Source organism: Salvelinus namaycush, chromosome 6 (genome assembly GCF_016432855.1).
Source record: "Salvelinus namaycush isolate Seneca chromosome 6, SaNama_1.0, whole genome shotgun sequence".
Lineage (NCBI taxonomy): Eukaryota > Metazoa > Chordata > Actinopteri > Salmoniformes > Salmonidae > Salvelinus > Salvelinus namaycush.
Genome location: NC_052312.1, coordinates 44750910 through 44770005, shown reverse-complemented (window position 1 = coordinate 44770005; position 19096 = coordinate 44750910). Strand labels below are relative to the sequence as shown.

At 43.5% G+C, this 19096-nt stretch overlaps 1 protein-coding gene across 1 annotated transcript in view; it reads left to right on the top strand.

Annotated features, from left to right (window-relative positions):
• LOC120050077 (voltage-dependent calcium channel subunit alpha-2/delta-1-like) overlaps positions 1-19096 on the top strand; it is a 71371-nt gene that overhangs the window by 33870 nt on the left and 18405 nt on the right. The window contains exons 17-25 of the mRNA XM_038996710.1: positions 3358-3418; positions 4022-4119; positions 7329-7410; positions 7661-7723; positions 14613-14728; positions 14928-14999; positions 17560-17627; positions 17710-17748; positions 17939-18010. Of these exons, the coding sequence (XP_038852638.1) occupies positions 3358-3418; positions 4022-4119; positions 7329-7410; positions 7661-7723; positions 14613-14728; positions 14928-14999; positions 17560-17627; positions 17710-17748; positions 17939-18010 (671 nt within the window). The remainder of the gene's footprint in view (positions 1-3357; positions 3419-4021; positions 4120-7328; positions 7411-7660; positions 7724-14612; positions 14729-14927; positions 15000-17559; positions 17628-17709; positions 17749-17938; positions 18011-19096) is intronic.

Genomic DNA, 19096 nt, shown 5'->3' with positions numbered 1-19096 from the left:
ACACACACACAGACACACAATCTGTCTTACTTTCCTACCAGTCAGTCCCTTAGCTGATTGGGACGGTCCCTGAGTTGATCATCTGTCTTCTGCAGTAAAACGGGAAACCCGTTTCTCATACATCCTGTTCAAGCTGCAATGTTCTTATTCAACATTCAGAAGAATAAAATATTGTGTACCCCTGTTTGGTTCTTTCCTGTCCCCTTCTCTTTCCCGCTCCCCCTTCCCTCCTTCCTCTCCTCTCCTGCTGACCTTCTCACCCCTGTCTTCTCCGTGTGTTGGAACCCCCTCAGTGGAATTGGGCAAGTATTCTCCTCCTGTACCTTACCTCACACCTTCCCTGTCCTCCTGCGCTCACACCTGTAGCATGATGAACTACAGTACCCATAATGCTCTGTTGTATCTTAGTGAAGACGTTCCTGGAACTAACATAATTGTGTCCCATCTCCTTACCAATACAACACCCTTCCTCTAGGCACACTGTCTATCTCTCTTCAACACTAGATTTGCAACTTTTCTGTTTACACTAACCTTCATGTGGTGTGCACCAAATGCTGTCTGCTGGTATTAGGGTAATGAATGTAATTTTTGCAGGGACATGTGGTGTGGGGGGGGGGGGGGGGGGGGGGTGTATGTCGTGTAGTTGCCTCCCTCACTTCCTCCGGAGGTAGTGTGGGAGACATCTCCTAAAGAGAAAATCTAGATCTGTCTCTTTACACTACAGTATCTCTCCTGGACCTAGATTGTGTCATCAAAGTAGTGTAGTGTAAAGAGGTCCATAGTAGTGTAATGATGTTGTGACATACAAGAATCTGAGTCATGTAGATAGGGGTCTTATAACTGATTTAGATAGTGTTTGATCACACCGATTCAGCCCCTAGTCTGACCACACACAAGGAGAGCCTTGCATGCGATGCTGCTGCCCAATAGTGAGTGTGTGTATAAGTGTGTATTTTCACGAGCCTCTGTATGCATGTTGTTTATCCCACCTGCCCCAATGGCACTCAGATGTGGCTTTGCACTAACCCTCTAGAGTCTAGCTAGCAGGAAGAACAGAGGGGAGGATGTTTGCATTATTTTAAGGTGAACCCATAAAAGAGAAAGAGATGAGTGTTTGCCCAAAACATGACTGGACGGTTTCTCCCTTTTTTAGTTTCTCTTTTTTAATCATTCAGAGGTTTACAAGCTCGTAAAATAGTAGTCTTAATGAAAGACAGAAACCACCTCGTCCCCACAGAGCACCACCCCTCTCTCTCTCTCTCTCTCTCTCTGTCTCCCTCTCTCTCTGTCTCTGTCTCTCTGTCTCTCTCTGTCTCTCTCTGTCTCTCTCTCTCCTTTTGTGTGCACCAGTATCCTTTGCTATTGTCTCCCCTGTGTGTGGGTGTGTGTCTCATGTGGTCGCTGAGTCACATAACAGACTAACAGTCTACTTTATTGAGAGAGTGGCCATCCAAAACACATTTGGTTGGGGTAGGCTCCATTTAAATTCAGCCAGAACCGGAAGTGATTTGAAATTCCAATTCAAGAATCGAAAAATCCTTATTGACAATAATGACGCTGATTCGATTTGTGATTTCAATTCACTTCCCAGTTTGACTGTCTTGTAATGGTATCGGCTTGCCCAGCCCTGTAACTAAACTCTCCAACCTTTCACCTTTCACCCCTAATTGTACAAATACTGTACAATTGAATATCACTCTAGGTTGCATGTTGACATTCTAAGTGTATGTGATTGCCATGGAACGTTTGCTTTCAACATGGTTTCCACATCTTTCAGTGGAGTTCCCTAAAACATGTCTCTGGTTCATTGAAAATCTGTGTATCTGTGTGTGTCTTTTGTGTTTGTATACATTCATTCACATTCTTAAAGACACTGTAGGTGGAGGCAATCTATGATTTCAAAAAAAGTGACAAAATAAACATGGGGCTGTCATTAATGTCTTTTAAATTAGACTTCATGTAATTGAAGTATTGACGATGTACCAAGAATCTACACATGGACATCATTATTTTCCAACAATTACTACCAAAGACCTCACGTACTAGTCTAAAGTCTAGCCCATGAGGTCATGACGAATACCGCACCACAATATAATAATAATAAGCACCATATTTTAAACAATATCAAGGTAATATCCAAGCAATACAACAGGATGATGTTCCATGATGAATGTCTCTTCTATTCCTTTCCATGGCATTGTCGTATGAATACATTACTCAACACTAATAACCCCATGGATTCATCATTACCACTGTATTACAGTACAGAAAATATGATGATAATGGTAATTGAAATCAATGCATTGAAAGCAATGCAATGTTATCGCTAGAATGCTCATTTTAAACCCTCTCGTTGCGTGCCCCTTGTAGCTTGATCTGTCAACATTTACATTTTGAGAAGAAACCTTTTGATGGGAATGCAATATTTTTATTCAAGGCCTCGCTCTGTGAATAAAATATATTGTTGACCTTTGACCCTTGTGGTTTTACCCTGTTTTTTTCTACTTTCCTTCCCTCCTTCCTTCCCTCGTTCACCCATGGGGACGCATCTCTCTTTCACATACTCTCTCTGCGGGGATTTTGTCCACTCCAGGGGATGAGGGCAAGTATTTTTTTCTCCTCTTGTCTCTCTCCTCCTGTTCTAAGAGTCGTGTCTGTCTGCTGTTTTTCCCAGCATGCATAGGGAAGTCATTCCCACGGCAAGGTTCCATGTTGCCCACACGACCTGATTTACATCTGTTCATTAGAGATTGTCTCATACTTTCTTTTTCTCTGCTGTGCACTGCTATCCGTAGATTTTTCTAGACCTAGTTCTAGTCACAGTCAACAAAGTATAAACCCTTTACATAGAGTGTATTTCCTGTATCGTCTTCTATGCTACCTAACCTCGTCTTTACCATAGTATTTACCACCTTTAAGATACAAACTTCTAAGAGCCAAGCTCCTTGGGTGGGGGGGTACGGTCACCCTGTGACGATGGACAGAGGAATGTATACCCCCACCATGCTTTAAAATGAGGAGTTGACAGACAACACTTAACTTACATTCATCAAAGCTGTATCTCTCTATCAGACATGGAGTCATGTGTCTATACAAACTGTGGACCGTCTAGGACTGGGGATTGTCTTCATGATGTCTGAATCACCATGGCCCATCAGTTGACAGTCTACTATTACAGTCAACAGAAGTCATTTATTCCATCAGCCATGAATCTCATCAGCATCTGTATCAATCAATGGTCATCATGTTAACTTGACATGAGTTATGTGTGATACTCTTCTTCCGGTTCCAAGGTCTGTGTATATGAATGGCACAGAGAGATGTTTGTAGGACTCACAGCTTTCTGCTCTTCTACAGTCTCTGAAAGCCTGCAGGAAGACAAGTTTGAGGAGTATGGATACACTCTCATTGCACCAAGGTAGGAAGAGTGACTGTTCTTTTTAGAAAGGTTTATTTACAGGTAACTGACAAAATCAAGGAAACGCCTGAGTAAATGAGGGATAACAAAGTATATTGACAGCAGGTTCTTTCACACAGGTGTGGTTCCTGAGTTAATTAACATCCCATCATGCTTAGGGTCATGTATAAAAAATGCTGGGCAGGCCATTATTTTGGCTACCATGGCTATGCCCCCATAGGATGACAATGCCCCCATCCACAGGGCACGAGTGGTCACTGAATTGTTTGTTGAGCATGAAAACCATATTCCATTGCTGTCTCAGTCACCAGATCTCAACCTAATTGAACACTTATGGGAGATTCTGGAGCGGTTCCTGAGACAGCTTTTTCCACCATCAACAAAACACCAAATTATGGAATTTCTTGTGCAAGAATAGTGTCGCATCCCTCCAATAGAGTTCCAGACACTTGTAGAATCTATGACAAGGCGCATTGAAGCTGTTCTGGCTCGTGGTGGCCCAACGCCCTATTAAGACACTTTATGTTGGTGTTTCCTATATTTTGGCAGTTACCTGTACATATAAATGTATAAGATTTGAGTTCGTTTTTTTTCATCCCATAGGGAGTATTGTAAGGATCTGAAGCCGTCTAAAAACAACACAGAGTTCCTGATGGACTTCAACGAGTACATCGACAGGAAGACTCCCAACAACCCACTGTGTGAGTAGCTAAGACCAGGGACAACCAAACACCTTCCCTGGGTTTCTCCCTTCCAACAAAGAGTAGCCAAGACCAGGGACAACCAAACACCTTCCCTGGGTTTCTCCCTTCCAACAAAGAGTAGCTAAGACCAGGGACAACCAGACACCTTCCCTGAGTTTCTCACTTCCAACAAAGAGTAGCTAAGACCAGGGACAATCAGACACCTTACCTGGGTTTATCCCTTCCAACAAAGAGTGGCTAAGACCAGGGACAATCGGACACCTTCCCTGGGTTTATCCCTTCCAACGAAGAGTAGCTAATACCAGGGACAACCAGACACCTTCCCTGGGTTTCTCTCTTCCGACAAAGAGTAGCTAAGACCAGGGACAATCGGACACCTTCCCTGGGTTCATCCCTTCCAACGAATAGTAGCTAAGACCAGGGACAATCAAACACCTTACCTGGGTTTATCCCTTCCAACGAAGAGTAGCTGAGACCACGGACAACCAGACACCTTCCCTGGGTTTCTCCCTTCCAACAAAGAGTAGCTAAGACCAGGGACAACCAGACACCTTCCCATGGTTTCTCACTTCCAACAAAGAGTGGCTAACACCAGGGACAATTAAAACCTTTCCTATGTTCCCTCTTCCAGCCACTAACCAACCACCATCCATGGGTTAACACTCACTGCTCAGAACTGGTGGTGAATAGATTGAGACATCAGTTACATTTTTACATTATTATTTTTTAACATATACATTACATGTAATGAAGCACTCTGAAATCAATTTTATGATGATCCTTTAATAATGATAATTTAGGCTCAACAAGTTACGTGAAACATTTTGGTTGTTAGACCGTTGTTCAGTGGGCACTAGAAGAGCATGGGTCTTGGACAGTATTGATGTCTTCATAGGAGGGATAACTGAACCTGTTCCCTGGGGTGCCTATAGTGAACCATAGGTCTGGATGTCTGGAGTGACTGCTAAGTGCTATGCAGTCTACTGTATACAGAAGAAAGACAGTCAGGTCTCTCAATCTGTAGAACCTCTCCCTCCTTGTGTTGGCCTGTTTGATCCTAACTCTAAAAGTCTGACCATCATACGTCTCAGGGCACATGTGTTAGATGCCTCGGCTTTGCCGCAACACACACACACAAACACACACACTCCACCAAGTTATATACCCCCGCATACCCCACCTACTGGTCCAATTACTGTGTGTTTGTGAGAAAGACCAGAACCCCGTCGAGGTGAGAGTGCGAGCGGAGCAATAAAAGGGCCAAATCAGGCTTGCGCGCCGGAGCTTTCAGACCGATGGAGACTGAGTCTCCGACATCTGACCAATGCATTAGCAGTACATCACTCTCTGATATAATAGTAGACGTTAATTACTCGCCTCATTCCTTTCTTTTCCCCCTCAAGTGTTTCCTAGAAATGTAGCAATGTCACTCAAAGCTCATGTTTATTGGTCTGATGTGTTGGTTTGAAAAGTAGTACTCCGCCATCTCAATTGGAAAGATACTCAGTCCTTTTTTCTCTTTCAAGTTTGTCCTAGAAATGCAGCGATGTCTCTCAAAAGTAACGTTTATAAGCTTGATGTGTGGTCTAGTCAGATTTTTAGATTTGAAAAAAGTCACTTGAAACAATCAATTGGAAATAACCCTGTACAATTGGGATATTAGTTCACTGTAATTAGGATATTAGTTCCCTTAATTGTCCATTTCTGCTTGGGAGATTGATGGCCGTTCTCTGCAGGACTATAGACTGCTGTGTATACAGACCTTGTGGGATGTTTGGCATGGGTGGAGAGTAGGACATTACATGCTTTACTTGTTTAAGCCACTGCAGTGGCGGTGAAGTACATTAGAATTCCTGGCCTGCCTTCAATCAGAGGCCCCTAATGAAAACCACTGGGGCAGGTGGAGGGAACGGAGGGGGGGATAAAGTGTTACACCAGCTGTTTTCTCTGATGTGTGTGTGGTGTGTTGTAAATGGAGGGTTACCGAGTCTCAACGTTAATGGACTGGAGCAGCGAAGGCAACGGGTTCAAAGTGCAGCTCGCGACAAAAAAAACGGTCCCCCTTTGATCGCGTAGTAGTCTGTGTTCAGTTGAGTACGTTTGTGTTGTATTGGTCATGTCGGACGTCTCTGAAATGACTTGTTACATTCCCCCAAACACACTCCAAGTGCACTTCTTTATTAAGTACTAGTTAATGACTTTACCTCATAATAATATGGTGGCTCACGTTACAGGCTCACGTTACAGAAGATTCAGAGACTTGTTCTGCTATCATGACAGCATTGGATGACACCATTGGAGTGCATGACCTCACACACAACTTGGAAAACAAGATGGGAATGTGTTTTCCCATTCTACTCTTTCTATCCATAATCTGATACATCGTCTGATCCATCATCTCTTTATTTTATCCCTCTCTTTCTTTCTCTCTCTCTCTCTCTCTCTCTCTCTCTCTCTCTCTCTCTCTCTCTCTCTCTCTCTCTCTCTCTCTCTCTCTCTCTCTCACATTAATCTCTCTGTCACCATCTCTCTCTACCTCTCTCTCATCTTTACCTCCCTCCCTCGCTCTCTCTCTTTCTCTTGGTCTCCCCCTCTCATCCAACTCCTCCCACATTACTCTCTATCTCTCTGTCCCTTCCTCTTTCATCCCTCCATCCCCCTCCTACTATTATATAGATTGAGTCACAGCTTGTGTCCGTGGCTCTCTGACTCACGGTAGGCCTCTTGGTCAGCGTCTCAAAAACCAAAGGCAGGTTGACGTTTATTGTCATGAGTCTTGCTCTGAAGGCAGAACTGAGCAATATCCACTAGCTGGGCTAGCTGCAAAGTCAAAATGTGTGCTTTTTAAAATTTAAGGTTAGGATTAGGCATTAAGGTTAGCAGTGTGGTTAGGGTTAGGTTTAAAATCGGATTTGCTGACTTTGTGGCTGTGGCAGCTAGTGAGCACTCTGCAGAGACGCCTCCAGGTCAAGATTCATGACAATAAATTCCAACCTGCAGACCAAACACACTGCTCTTATTAAGATGACTCAGTTTCATGGCCACTGTCTGAAGGTCAAAGAATAAAGCTAAATTGAATTGAAAAAGAACGAAAATCCTCTACCGACAAAGATCAGATACTGATCACTCAGCAGGCAGGTCAATGGGTTTCAGCCTTCTGTTATTATTGAATCAAGCCCAAGTGATGTTGGTTCCTTGTCTTTCAGGCAACGTGGATCTGGTGAACAGATTGTTGCTGGACGCTGGGATCACGTCAGACCTCGTCAAGCAGTGGAGAGATCAGATGCCGTGAGTCAACCAAACTATGCGCACGAAAGCACACAATCCACACACAAAAGCATCATTCTTGTTTTAATCAAGTAGATTTAACTAAAAGGTTGTGGTTTGTGAAAGTTTATTCCACCTAGCTATGAACACAAACAAGGAAAAACAGATACACATTGTCAGCTTGCATGATTTAAACATACATTTTTGTGTTGTAACATGATGCACTGAAGGACTGGATACTTTTGTCATTGAATTTTCCTATTCCTTTCAGAAATGGAGTCCTGGCCAGGTTTGTGGCCACTGATGGAGGAATCACTCGCATTTATCCCAAGAGGTATTCCTCAAGTTGATATGTGATGTTTTATCGCTCTATCTCCTTTTCTCTCTCAGCTCTCTCTCTCTCTCAGCGCTCTCTCTCTCTCTCTCTCTCACCTCTCTCTCAGCTCTCTTCCTCTCTCTCTCTCTCTCTCTCTCTCTCTCTCTCTCGTCTCTCTCAGCTCTCTCTTTCTCTGCTCTGCTCTCTCTCTCTCAGCTCTGTCTCTCTCAGCTCTCTCTCTCTCAGCTCTGTCTCTCTCAGCTCTCTCTCGCCTCTCTCTCAGCTCTCTCTCTCTCTCTCTCTCAGCGCTCTCTCTCTCTCTCTCTCTCTCTCGCCTCTCTCAGCTCTCTCTCTCTCTCTCAGCGCTCTCTCTCTCTCTCGCCTCTCTCTCAGCTCTCTTCCTCTCTCTCTCTCTCTCTCTCTCTCTCTTGTCTCTCTCAGCTCTCAATTCAATTCAATTCAAGGGGCTTTATTGGCATGGGAAACATGTGTTAACATTGCCAAAGCAAGTGAGGTAGATAATATACAAAAGTGAAGAAAAAAAAAATTAACAGTAAACATTACACATACAGAAGTTTCAAAACAATAAAGACATTACAAATGTCATATTATATATATACAGTGTTGTAACAATGTACAAATGGTTAAAGCACACAAGTTAAAATAAATAAACATAAATATGGGTTGTATTTACAATGGTGTTTGTTCTTCACTGGTTGCCCTTTTCTTGTGGCAACAGGTCACAAATCTTGCTGCTGTGATGGCACACTGTGGAATTTCACCCAGTAGATATGGGAGTTTATCAAATTGGATTTGTTTTCGAATTCTTTGTGGATCTGTGTAATCTGAGGGAAATATGTCTCTCTAATATGGTCATACATTGGGCAGGAGGTTAGGAAGTGCAGCTCAGTTTCCACCTCATTTTGTGGGCAGTGAGCACATAGCCTGTCTTCTCTTGAGAGCCATGTCTGCCTACGGCGGCCTTTCTCAATAGCAAGGCTATGCTCACTGAGTCTGTACATAGTCAAAGCTTTCCTTAAGTTTGGGTCAGTCACAGTGGTCAGGTATTCTGCCACTGTGTACTCTCTGTTTAGGGCCAAATAGCATTCTAGTTTGCTCTGTTTTTTTGTTAATTCTTTCCAATGTGTCAAGTAATTATCTTTTTGTTTTCTCATGATTTGGTTGGGTCTAATTGTGCTGTTGTCCTGGGGCTCTGTGGGGTGTGTTTGTGTTTGTGAACAGAGCCCTAGGACCAGCTTGCTTAGGGGACTCTTCTCCAGGTTCATCTCTCTGTAGGTGATGGCTTTGTTATGGAAGGTTTGGGAATCGCTTCCTTTTAGGTGGTTGTAGAATTTAACGGCTCTTTTCTGGATTTTGATAATTAGTGGGTATCGGCCTAATTCTGCTCTGCATGCATTATTTGGTGTTCTACGTTGTACACGTAGGATATTTTTGCAGAATTCTGCATGCAGTCTCAATTTGGTGTTTGTCCCATTTTGTGAAATCTTGGTTGGTGAGCGGACCCCAGACCTCACAACCATAAAGGGCAATGGGCTCTATGACTGATTCAAGTATTTTTAGCCAGATCCTAATTGGTATGTTGAAATTTATGTTCCTTTTGATGGCATAGAATGCCCTTCTTGCCTTGTCTCTCAGATCGTTCACAGCTTTGTGGAAGTTACCTGTGGCGCTGATGTTTAGGCCGAGGTATGTATAGTTTTTTGTGTGCTCTAGGGCAACGGTGTCTAGATGGAATTTGTGGTCCTGGCGACTGGACCTTTTTTGGAACACCATTATTTTGGTCTTACTGAGATTTACTGTCAGGGCCCAGGTCTGACAGAATCTGTGCAGAAGATCTAGGTGCTGCTGTAGGCCCTCCTTGGTTGGTGACAGAAGCACCAGATCATCAGCAAACAGTAGACATTTGACTTCAGAGTCTAGTAGGGTGAGACCGGGTGCTGCAGACTGTTCTAGTGCCCGCGCCAATTCGTTGATATATATGTTGAAGAGGGTGGGGCTTAAGCTGCATCCCTGTCTCACCCCACGACCCTGTGTGAAGAAATGTGTGTGTTTTTTGCCAATTTTAACCGCACACTTGTTGTTTGTGTACATGGATTTTATAATGTCGTATGTTTTACCCCCAACACCACTTTCCATCAATTTGTATAGCAGACCCTCATGCCAAATTGAGTCGAAGGCTTTTTTGAAATCAACAAAGCATGAGAAGACTTTGCCTTTGTTTTGGTTTGTTTGGTTGTCAATTAGGGTGTGTAGGGTGAATACATGGTCTGTTGTACGGTAATTTGGTAAAAAGCCAATTTGACATTTGCTCAGTACATTGTTTTCATTGAGGAAATGTACGAGTCTGCTGTTAATGATAATGCAGAGTATTTTCCCAAGGTTACTGTTGACGCATATTCCACGGTAGTTATTGGGGTCAAATTTGTCTCCACTTTTGTGGATTGGGGTGATCAGTCCTTGGTTCCAAATATTGGGGAAGATGCCAGAGCTAAGGACGATGTTAAAGAGTTTTAGTATAGCCAATTGGAATTTGTTGTCTGTATATTTGATCATTTCATTAAGGATACCATCAACACCACAGGCCTTTTTGGGTTGGAGGGTTTTTATTTTGTCCTGTAACTCGTTCAAGGTAATTGGAGAATCCAGTGGGTTCTGGTAGTCTTTAATAGTTGATTCTAGGATTTGTATTTGATCATGTATATGTTTTTGCTCTTTATTCTTTGTTATAGAGCCAAAAAGATTGGAGAAGTGGTTTACCCATACATCTCCATTTTGGATAGATAATTCTTCGTGTTGTTGTTTGTTTAGTGTTTTCCAATTTTCCCAGAAGTGGTTAGAGTCTATGGATTCTTCAATTACATTGAGCTGATTTCTGACGTGCTGTTCCTTCTTTTTCCGTAGTGTATTTCTGTATTGTTTTAGTGATTCACCATAGTGAAGGCGTAGACTCAGGTTTTCCGGGTCTCTATGTTTTTGGTTGGACAGGTTTCTCAATTTATTTCTTAGATTTTTGCATTCTTCATCAAACCATTTGTCATTGTTGTTCATTTTCTTCGGTTTTCTATTTGAGATTTTTAGATTTGATAGGGAAGCTGAGAGGTCAAATATACTGTTAAGATTTTCTACTGCCAAGTTTACACCTTCACTATTGCAGTGGAACGTTTTACCCAGGAAGTTGTCTAAAAGGGATTGAATTTGCTGTTGTCTAATTGTTTTTTGGTAGGTTTCCAAACTGCATTCCTTCCATCTATAGCATTTCTTAATGTTACTCAGTTCCTTTGGCTTTGATGCCTCATGATTGAGTATAGCTCTGTTCAAGTAGACTGTGATTTTGCTGTGGTCTGATAGGGGTGTCAGTGGGCTGACTGTGAACGCTCTGAGAGACTGGGTTGAGGTCAGTGATAATGTAGTCTACAGTGCTACTGCCAAGAAATGAGCTATAGGTGAACCTACCATAGGAGTCCCCTCGAAGCCTACCATTGACTATGTACATACCCAGCGTGCGACAGAGCTGCAGGAGTTGTGACCCGTTTTTGTTGGTTATGTTGTCATAGTTGTGCCTAGGGGGGCATATGGGGGAGGGAATGCTGTCACCTGCAGGAAGGTGTTTGTCCCCCTGTGTGCTGAGGGTGTCAGGTTCTTGTCCAGTTCTGGCATTTAGGTCACCACAGACTAAAACATGTCCCTGGGCCTGGAAATGATTGATTTCCTCCTTCAGGATGGAGAAGCTGTCTTCATTAAAGTATGGGGATTCTAGTGGGGGGATATAGGTAGCACACAGGAGGACATTTTTCTCTGTTAAGATAATTTCCTTTTGAATTTCTAGCCAAATGTAAAATGTTCCTGTTTTGATTAATTTAATGGAGTGAGTTAGGTCTGCTCTATACCAAATTAGCATTCCCCCTGAGTCCCTTCCCTGTTTCACACCTGGTAGTTTGGTGGATGGGACTACCAGCTCTCTGTAACCTAGAGGGCAACCAGTGGGTCCATCTCCTCTGTACCAGGTTTCTTGCAGGATGACAATGTCTGCATTACCGATTTCTTTGGTGAAGTCCGGGTTCCTGCTCTTTAGGCCAAAGGCAGATGACCTCAGGCCTTGGATATTCCAGGATGATATAGTGAAGGCTTTTTGTTCCATAAAGTGTCCAATGTTGTTGGTCGTGGTTTGGCCTCAGGCCAGTAAGTGTGAGCAGAGCCTGCTGAGCATCTGGTACATGCCGTTGGCTTGGGCGAGTGTAAGAGTGGGGGTTGGGCCTGTTTGCCCGCTCACTACCTGGGCGTATGTGTGACTTCCATGTTGATGCCCTCTTTGCGGGGGTGGGGTGCATGGGGTGGGCAGGAGTGGCATAGGTCTGATCTGAGGGGGCCTAAATTGGGTGTGGGCATGGTTGATGTGGGGGGGTGTTGATTGGTTGGGGTGGGGGTGTGTCTGGGGGTGCTGTGGTCTGGATGTAAGTCCTCTTGGCGTGGGTCCTCTATGTGTAGGTCCAGGGTGGGGTGCTGAAGGTCTTGGAGGGTGTCTCGCTGGTCTGGGTGGGGTGTCTATTGATCTGTTGCTCCTGTGTGAAGTGTTGGGGCTGCGTTTGAGAGCGATGTCCTTTAGAGTCCGGGCAAAGGTGGGCACTGCTGCCTTGTAGAGGTGGACCTGGTCATAGAGGCTGTTCAAGTCCAGGGTGGAGTGGTGGGCCAGGAAAACATTTGGTTTTGAGACACAGTCACGGGAAATGCTTGCGTTTACCCGCTGTATTGTAGCAGGGTGGAAGTCTTTTCGTGGTAGCAGGGTGGAGATAACCACTTGTGCATTGGGGAAAGTAGAAGAAGCTTTTTCAATCACTCCCTTCAGTGCTGTGGCCACCCTTTCCTGCTGTGCTCTCAGGTCGTTTGTGCCTGTGTGTATTATTATGTGGCTAGGTGAGCCTAGTTTGTCCTCAGACAGAAGGTCTAGGGCGCAGTGGGTGTTTGGACACCAGAGTTTAGACACACTGTGTTTGGGAAAAAGTTTTTTTTCTTCTATATATTTCCCATTTGAGTCCATAAGGAGAAAAATCTGTGTCTTGTGTTTGTCCTCAGTGGGTGTGGGGGGGTTGTCAGGAGGGCTATCAGGGTGGCTGACAGGGGGGGTGCTCAGGGGGGGTGAGAGCTGCTGGGCTTGGGGTTTTTCTTTTGTCTGTTCTGCTGTGATGTTGACTCTATGGTCAGGGTCTGGTGTGGACTGTTCTGCTGTGGTGTCGAGACTTTTGTCGGGTGCTGAGGTGGGCTGTTCTGCTGGCTTCTCTGTGGGGATGGCCACCTCCCTAGTGGGTTGTTCTCTGTCACATGCCATCCCCCTCAACCTCTCCTCCAGCAGTCTGATCCTCTCCTCCATCCCCCTCTCCCTCTCCTCCAGCAGTCTGATCCTCTCCTCTAGTGCTCTGTTCTGCTCCTGCTCCTGCTTCTGCTCTTTCTCCTGTTGAAGTTGTCTCACCACTGTCCAGCGTGCAGATGTGTCTCTCTCCACCTCCAGCACTCCTGGTCTGGTTAAGGGGGTGTTGTTGTTGTGCTGGACTGTTGTCTGGGTCTGTGCTGACTGGAGTGTAATCACCTGCTGTTCCAGCTCCACCTGCCTTACCTCCAGCTGGGTGAATTTATCCTTCATTTCAATGAGGGAGAAGTGCTCTGTACTGGGAGGTTGACTGTCTGCTGAGGGTTGCTCGTCTGTGGGGTTATATGATGAAGAGGTCTGGTCTGACCCGCTTGGGGTGGGGGTATCTTTATCAAGGGAGAGCTTCTCCTGCTGGGCTAATTCTTTGATTAGGTGAAAGTCCAGCTGAAACTGTTTGGGGTTGCCCTGTACCAATACTGTTCCAGACTTATATAGATTTATATTAGCTGACTCAGAGTCCTCGTTGTCAAGTATCCTGAGTTTCCACCCCTCGTTAACCCCCCCTCTCTTAACAGAGGGGTAGTGTGCTAATATAGCACTGTGCCATGCCAGGGGATGGTTTGTGTGGAAGATAAGGTTGCTGATGTTCCCATTTTTGTAATAGTCAGCAAAAAGTGTCTCTTGATTTTCCATAAGGAGCTTCATTTTGTGCTCTTTTCTTGCCTTATCATTCTTTACACTCACAGGGTACTGTATTTTAATTACCTCTGAACAGCAGGAGGGAGCTTCTAGGGCCTCTCCATTTGGTTGGGGTAGACTATTCGACTCTCCTGCCATTGTTGGGCTAATGGTCTTTGACACCTCTCACTTGACACGTCAGTGCTAGTTGAAGCTGTATCAAGCTTGGCAATTATGTTTCATTCAATGCTTATAAAGTAATGTCATGTATTTTTCTTCTTGGCTTTTGGAAATAGAATATAGTTTCAGACTAAACATTACTCACTCAGTTCCAGGTTGGGTGGTGTTTTCAGGTTTCTGTTGTTTTCCAGAGAATTTGCTGTATAATAATCCTTGGTATTTGTGAATCTTTCAGGTGATTCCGTAATTCCGTCCAAAATCAGGTTGTAGGTTTTGAGTTTTGATTTGAATTTAGGGTTATGTTGTAGAGGGTAGCATCCTGTATGTGTTCCTGACAAAAAATCCAAGTTTAACTAACTCTAAATCTAAATTTTTTAAAGAAAATGCGGAAAAATGCAGGAGCTCATCTGATCATGACCTCTCTCTCTCTCTCTCTCTCTCTGTCTCTGCTCTCTCTCAGCTCTGTCTCTCTCAGCTCTCTCTCTCAGCTCTCTCTCTCTCTATACATTGTTCTAATGATGATAACTACCTATAAAGCTTCATGTAGAGCAGTTCAACTTGATCAGTAGTTTACATTCAGTATATTATGTTCTGTAGGCATGTTTGCTCACTTGATAAATCTGTAGTATTAATGTTGATGCAGCTGAGTATGTGTGTGTTTTTCAGTGCTGGACTAGACTGGACAGAGGACCCAGAGACGTACGAGTCAAGCTTCTATAAGAGAAGTCTGGACAATGACATCTACATCTTCACACCAACACCCTACCAGGAGGACACCAACAGTAAGTCAAGGGTGTGTGTGTGTGTGTGTGTGTGTGTGTGTGTGTGTGTGTGTGTGTGTGTGTGTGTGTGTGTGTGTGTGTGTGTGTGTGTGTGTGTGTGTGTGTGTGTGTGTGTGTGTGTGTGTGTGTGTGTGTGTGTGTGTGTGTGTGTGTGTGTGTGTGTCCTAACTGACCCCTTCTGTTCCCTCTCTTGTCTAAGGGACTGAGGACTCAGTCCTGGTGAGCAGAGCAGTGAACCTGGACATTGATGGAGTCAGACTCAAACCAGCAGGTAAGGACTCTACACACCAGGGTCATCTTTAATTGGGCACACAACTGTACATTTTTTTTTAAACATTTGCAATGGAAAACTGTCCTTGTAGTCCCCCGTCAGTGACTTGTTTCTGTCCAAAGAATAAAAGGTTGTGGTGGTTGTTTAGTTCACACCATAGTGGAACTGTAATGTTGTGGTGGTTGTTTAGTTCAGACTATAGTGGAACTGTAATGTTGTGCTGGTTGTTTAGTTCACACCATAGTGGAACTGTAATGTTGTGGTGGTTGTTTAGTTCAGACCATAATGGAACTGTAATGTTGTGGTGGTTGTTTAGTTCACACCATAATGGAACTGTAATGTTATGGTGGTTGTTTAGTTCACACCATAATGGAACTGTAATGTTGTGGTGGTTGTTTAGTTCAGACCATAATGGAACTGTAATGTTGTGGTGGTTGTTTAGTTCACACCATAATGGAACTGTAATGTTGTGGTGGTTGTTTAGTTCAGACTATAGTGGAACTGTAATGTTGTGGTGGTTGTTTAGTTCACACCATAATGGAACTGTAATGTTGTGGTGGTTGTTTAGTTCAGACCATAATGGAACTGTAATGTTGTGGTGGTTGTTTAGTTCACACCATAATGGAACTGTAATGTTGTGGTGGTTGTTTAGTTCAGACCATAATGGAACTGTAATGTTGTGGTGGTTGTTTAGTTCACACCATAATGGAACTGTAATGTTGTGGTGGTTGTTTAGTTCACACCATAATGGAACTGTAATGTTGTGGTGGTTGTTTAGTTCACACCATAGTGGAACTGTAATGTTGTGGTGGTTGTTTAGTTCACACCATAGTGGAACTGTAATGTTGTGGTGGTTGTTTAGTTCAGACCATAATGGAACTGTAATGTTGTGGTGGTTGTTTAGTTCAGACCATAATGGAACTGTAATGTTGTGGTGGTTGTTTAGTTCACACCATAATGGAACTGTAATGTTGTGGTGGTTGTTTAGTTCACACCATAATGGAACTGTAATGTTGTGGTGGTTGTTTAGTTCACACCATAATGGAACTGTAATGTTGTGGTGGTTGTTTAGTTCACACCATAGTGGAACTGTAATGTTGTGGTGGTTGTTTAGTTCACACCATAATGGAACTGTAATGTTGTGGTGGTTGTTTAGTTCAGACCATAATGGAACTGTAATGTTGTGGTGGTTGTTTAGTTCAGACCATAATGGAACTGTAATGTTGTGGTGGTTGTTTAGTTCACACCATAATGGAACTGTAATGTTGTGGTGGTTGTTTAGTTCAGACCATAATGGAACTGTAATGTTGTGGTGGTTGTTTAGTTCACACCATAATGGAACTGTAATGTTGTGGTGGTTGTTTAGTTCAGACCATAATGGAACTGTAATGTTGTGGTGGTTGTTTAGTTCAGACCATAATGGAACTGTAATGTTGTGGTGGTTGTTTAGTTCACACCATAGTGGAACTGTAATGTTGTGGTGGTTGTTTAGTTCACACCATAATGGAACTGTAATGTTGTGGTGGTTGTTTAGTTCAGACCATAATGGAACTGTAATGTTGTGGTGGTTGTTTAGTTCAGACTATAATGGAACTGTAATGTTGTGGTGGTTGTTTAGTTCAGACCATAGTGGAACTGTAATGTTGTGGTGGTTGTTTAGTTCAGACTATAGTGGAACTGTAATGTTGTGGTGGTTGTTTAGTTCACACCATAATGGAACTGTAATGTTGTGGTGGTTGTTTAGTTCAGACTATAGTGGAACTGTAATGTTGTGGTGGTTGTTTAGTTCACACCATAATGGAACTGTAATGTTGTGGTGGTTGTTTAGTTCAGACTATAGTGGAACTGTAATGTTGTGGTGGTTGTTTAGTTCACACCATAATGGAACTGTAATGTTGTGGTGGTTGTTTAGTTCACACCATAATGGAACTGTAATGTTGTGGTGGTTGTTTAGTTCACACCATAATGGAACTGTAATGTTGTGGTGGTTGTTTAGTTCACACCATAGTGGAACTGTAATGTTGTGGTGGTTGTTTAGTTCACACCATAATGGAACTGTAATGTTGTGGTGGTTGTTTAGTTCACACCATAATGGAACTGTAATGTTGTGCTGGTTGTTTAGTTCAGACCATAATGGAACTGTAATGTTGTGGTGGTTGTTTAGTTCACACCATAATGGAACTGTAATGTTGTGCTGGTTGTTTAGTTCAGACCATAATGGAACTGTAATGTTGTGCTGGTTGTTTAGTTCACACCATAGTGGAACTGTAATGTTGTGGTGGTTGTTTAGTTCAGACCATAATGGAACTGTAATGTTGTGGTGGTTGTTTAGTTTAGACCATAATGGAACTGTAATGTTGTGGTGGTTGTTTAGTTCAGACCATAGTGGAACTGTAATGTTGTGGTGGTTGTTTAGTTCAGACCATAGTGGAACTGTAATGTTGTGGTGGTTGTTTAGTTCAGACCATAGTGGAACTGTAATGTTGTGGTGGTTGTTTAGTTCAGACCATAGTGGAACTGTAATGTTGTGCTGGTTGTGTGGTTGTGTGGTTGATTGCAGTTGTGGGAGTGAAACTGGACATCAGTACCTGGATGACCAACTTCATCAATGCTACTCTGAAGATGAACGTAAGTAGATTAACATTATTTCATAATGACTCTTAATTAACTCTTTATGTCTGAAATGAAAACCGTTTCTTGTCTCCTACAGTGTAAGGACGAGATCTGTGGTTGTCAGAGGAATGATGAGGTAAGATCATTTTATTGATTATACAGTTATATTAAATACGATTATTTGATTGGCGATAGAATTTTAAGACAAATACAAGTATTAAATTAAAGATGACTTGATTAAGCATGCAAATAATGATTGAGAATTATCCAATTCTACCTCCCCCTATATGATGATGGTTTATCCCATTATCTCTACATGATTCCAGCATGTGGACTGTGTCATCCTGGATGATGGGGGATTCCTAGTCATGGCCAATCGGGATGAATACATCGGTCAGGTGAGTCACTCTCATCCAACTCTTATTCCATTGATATTACCTTGTTCAGCCCTACTCAACCCATAGTCAACACTGGCCCAACTCAAATCAACCTGATCCCGAACTAAGTTTACCCAACATGTCCCAACCTTATACAACCTAACCCCATGTGCACTTCAACCCACTCAAACCCTATCTGAACCTAACTTCACCATACCCCCCCCCCACACACACACACACTACACCCAGTGTGGGCCCCTTACCCTACCACTTGAATAAATGTTTTTCATGCTGCCCAGGCTGCAGGCCCCAATCAGGGTGTGCGCTGGATAAATCAGTTCCCTTTAGATGTTTGGCAGGAGCACTAAAAAACTAAGGTTCCTTGTTTGGAGAAGACCGCTCGACCCTAAATCATGTTTCCTACAGGAGGTACGGCTCTCCCTCTCCAGGGGGTCCTGGCGGGTCCCAGCCGACAGATCTGTGACTGTTAATTCATTATTTGTGTTATTCTACAGGGAAAGGGGAGACAGGTTTTTATAGAAGCATTGATTTATATTTCCTTGTGACAGACGTGGTGAGCCATAACCAACTCTTTCTCAGAATCTTGGGGTTTCAGTGTCCAAAATGAGGGGAGCGGTGTGATTTTGGGGTCGTTCACCGCGACCTTGCATAGCGGAAGAGGAAGGCGTTTTTTTTGTTCTTGCAGACACACACTATCACGTAGGCTTGCTCTGGCGTACGCACATACACACGCACACTCACTATCACACCGAAGGGGTGTCTACACGTGCCATGACCACTTCCTCCATGTTTATTTAGGCTTCCTGGTATACTGTGTTAATTTGATTCAACTGAATCCCGCTGCTACATATCAGCTGGGTGAGCCAGGGGTGATTTTCTGACTGTGTGTGATTGTGTGCGTGCGCGGGAGTACATGTGTGGGAGTGTGTGTGTGTGTGTGTGAGAGCACATTCATGTGTGCGTGTGTTTTAAAAACGTGTGTGTGTGTCCGAGTGGTCATGAGAGCTGAGATGACTTCACCCAGATTAAAGCCTTTGGGTTTTTATCTCCTCAACAACAACATGCTAAGGAAATCCTTTTTCAAAT